The 557-nt window shown below is 42.5% G+C and overlaps 1 protein-coding gene across 1 annotated transcript in view; it reads right to left on the bottom strand.

The window, feature by feature from the left end:
• Positions 1–557, bottom strand: part of LOC119587468 (chymotrypsinogen A-like) — a gene marked incomplete in the record, with an annotated part of 9,104 nt that overhangs the window by 1,062 nt on the left and 7,485 nt on the right. The window contains 2 exon segments of the mRNA XM_037936195.1: positions 131–217; positions 333–442. Of these exon segments, the coding sequence (XP_037792123.1) occupies positions 131–217; positions 333–442 (197 nt within the window).

The following is a 557-nucleotide window of genomic DNA, read 5'->3' as shown; positions in this document are numbered from 1 at the left end:
CACCACAGTTTCTTAACAGTTTTACACGTAATCATTGCCAAAAACGAACCGTCGTTTGTTTCACTCTTTATCTCACTGAGAAGAACTAAACCGAGGGGGAAAAAACGTTGCAAAATACGCAATAACTCACCAGCACCCATACCCCGTTTTCTTTCGTCATCAAGGGACCCCCAGAATCGCCCCTACAAGAGTCCTTTCCAGGATCGGCAGCGCAAATCTTGAAGAGAGAAAATAGAATTGTCATATCGGAATTCTCCAAGAATTATATTGCACATCTGACGTTGCAGCACTCACCTGGAATGCCCATCTGTGTAAATTTAAGGGGTACTTACATGTTTATTAGTGACGGGGAAGTTCGAGAGAGCATAAATTCTCTTACACTTCTTATGGTCGAACACAGTGACTCCGGCTTCTTGTAATTCATCCGGAAACGATGACCCCGCTAAGAAACACAAAAACGAAATATTAAATCAATACAGTAGGCAACGAGAGTACTACCGACCCGCTGTAGAAGAACCAAACTTGTTGTCAACGATAATGCTGCGAGTTAGATATAC

Source organism: Penaeus monodon, chromosome 22 (genome assembly GCF_015228065.2).
Source record: "Penaeus monodon isolate SGIC_2016 chromosome 22, NSTDA_Pmon_1, whole genome shotgun sequence".
Taxonomy (NCBI): domain Eukaryota; kingdom Metazoa; phylum Arthropoda; class Malacostraca; order Decapoda; family Penaeidae; genus Penaeus; species Penaeus monodon.
This window is presented reverse-complemented; position numbering and strand designations above follow the sequence as displayed.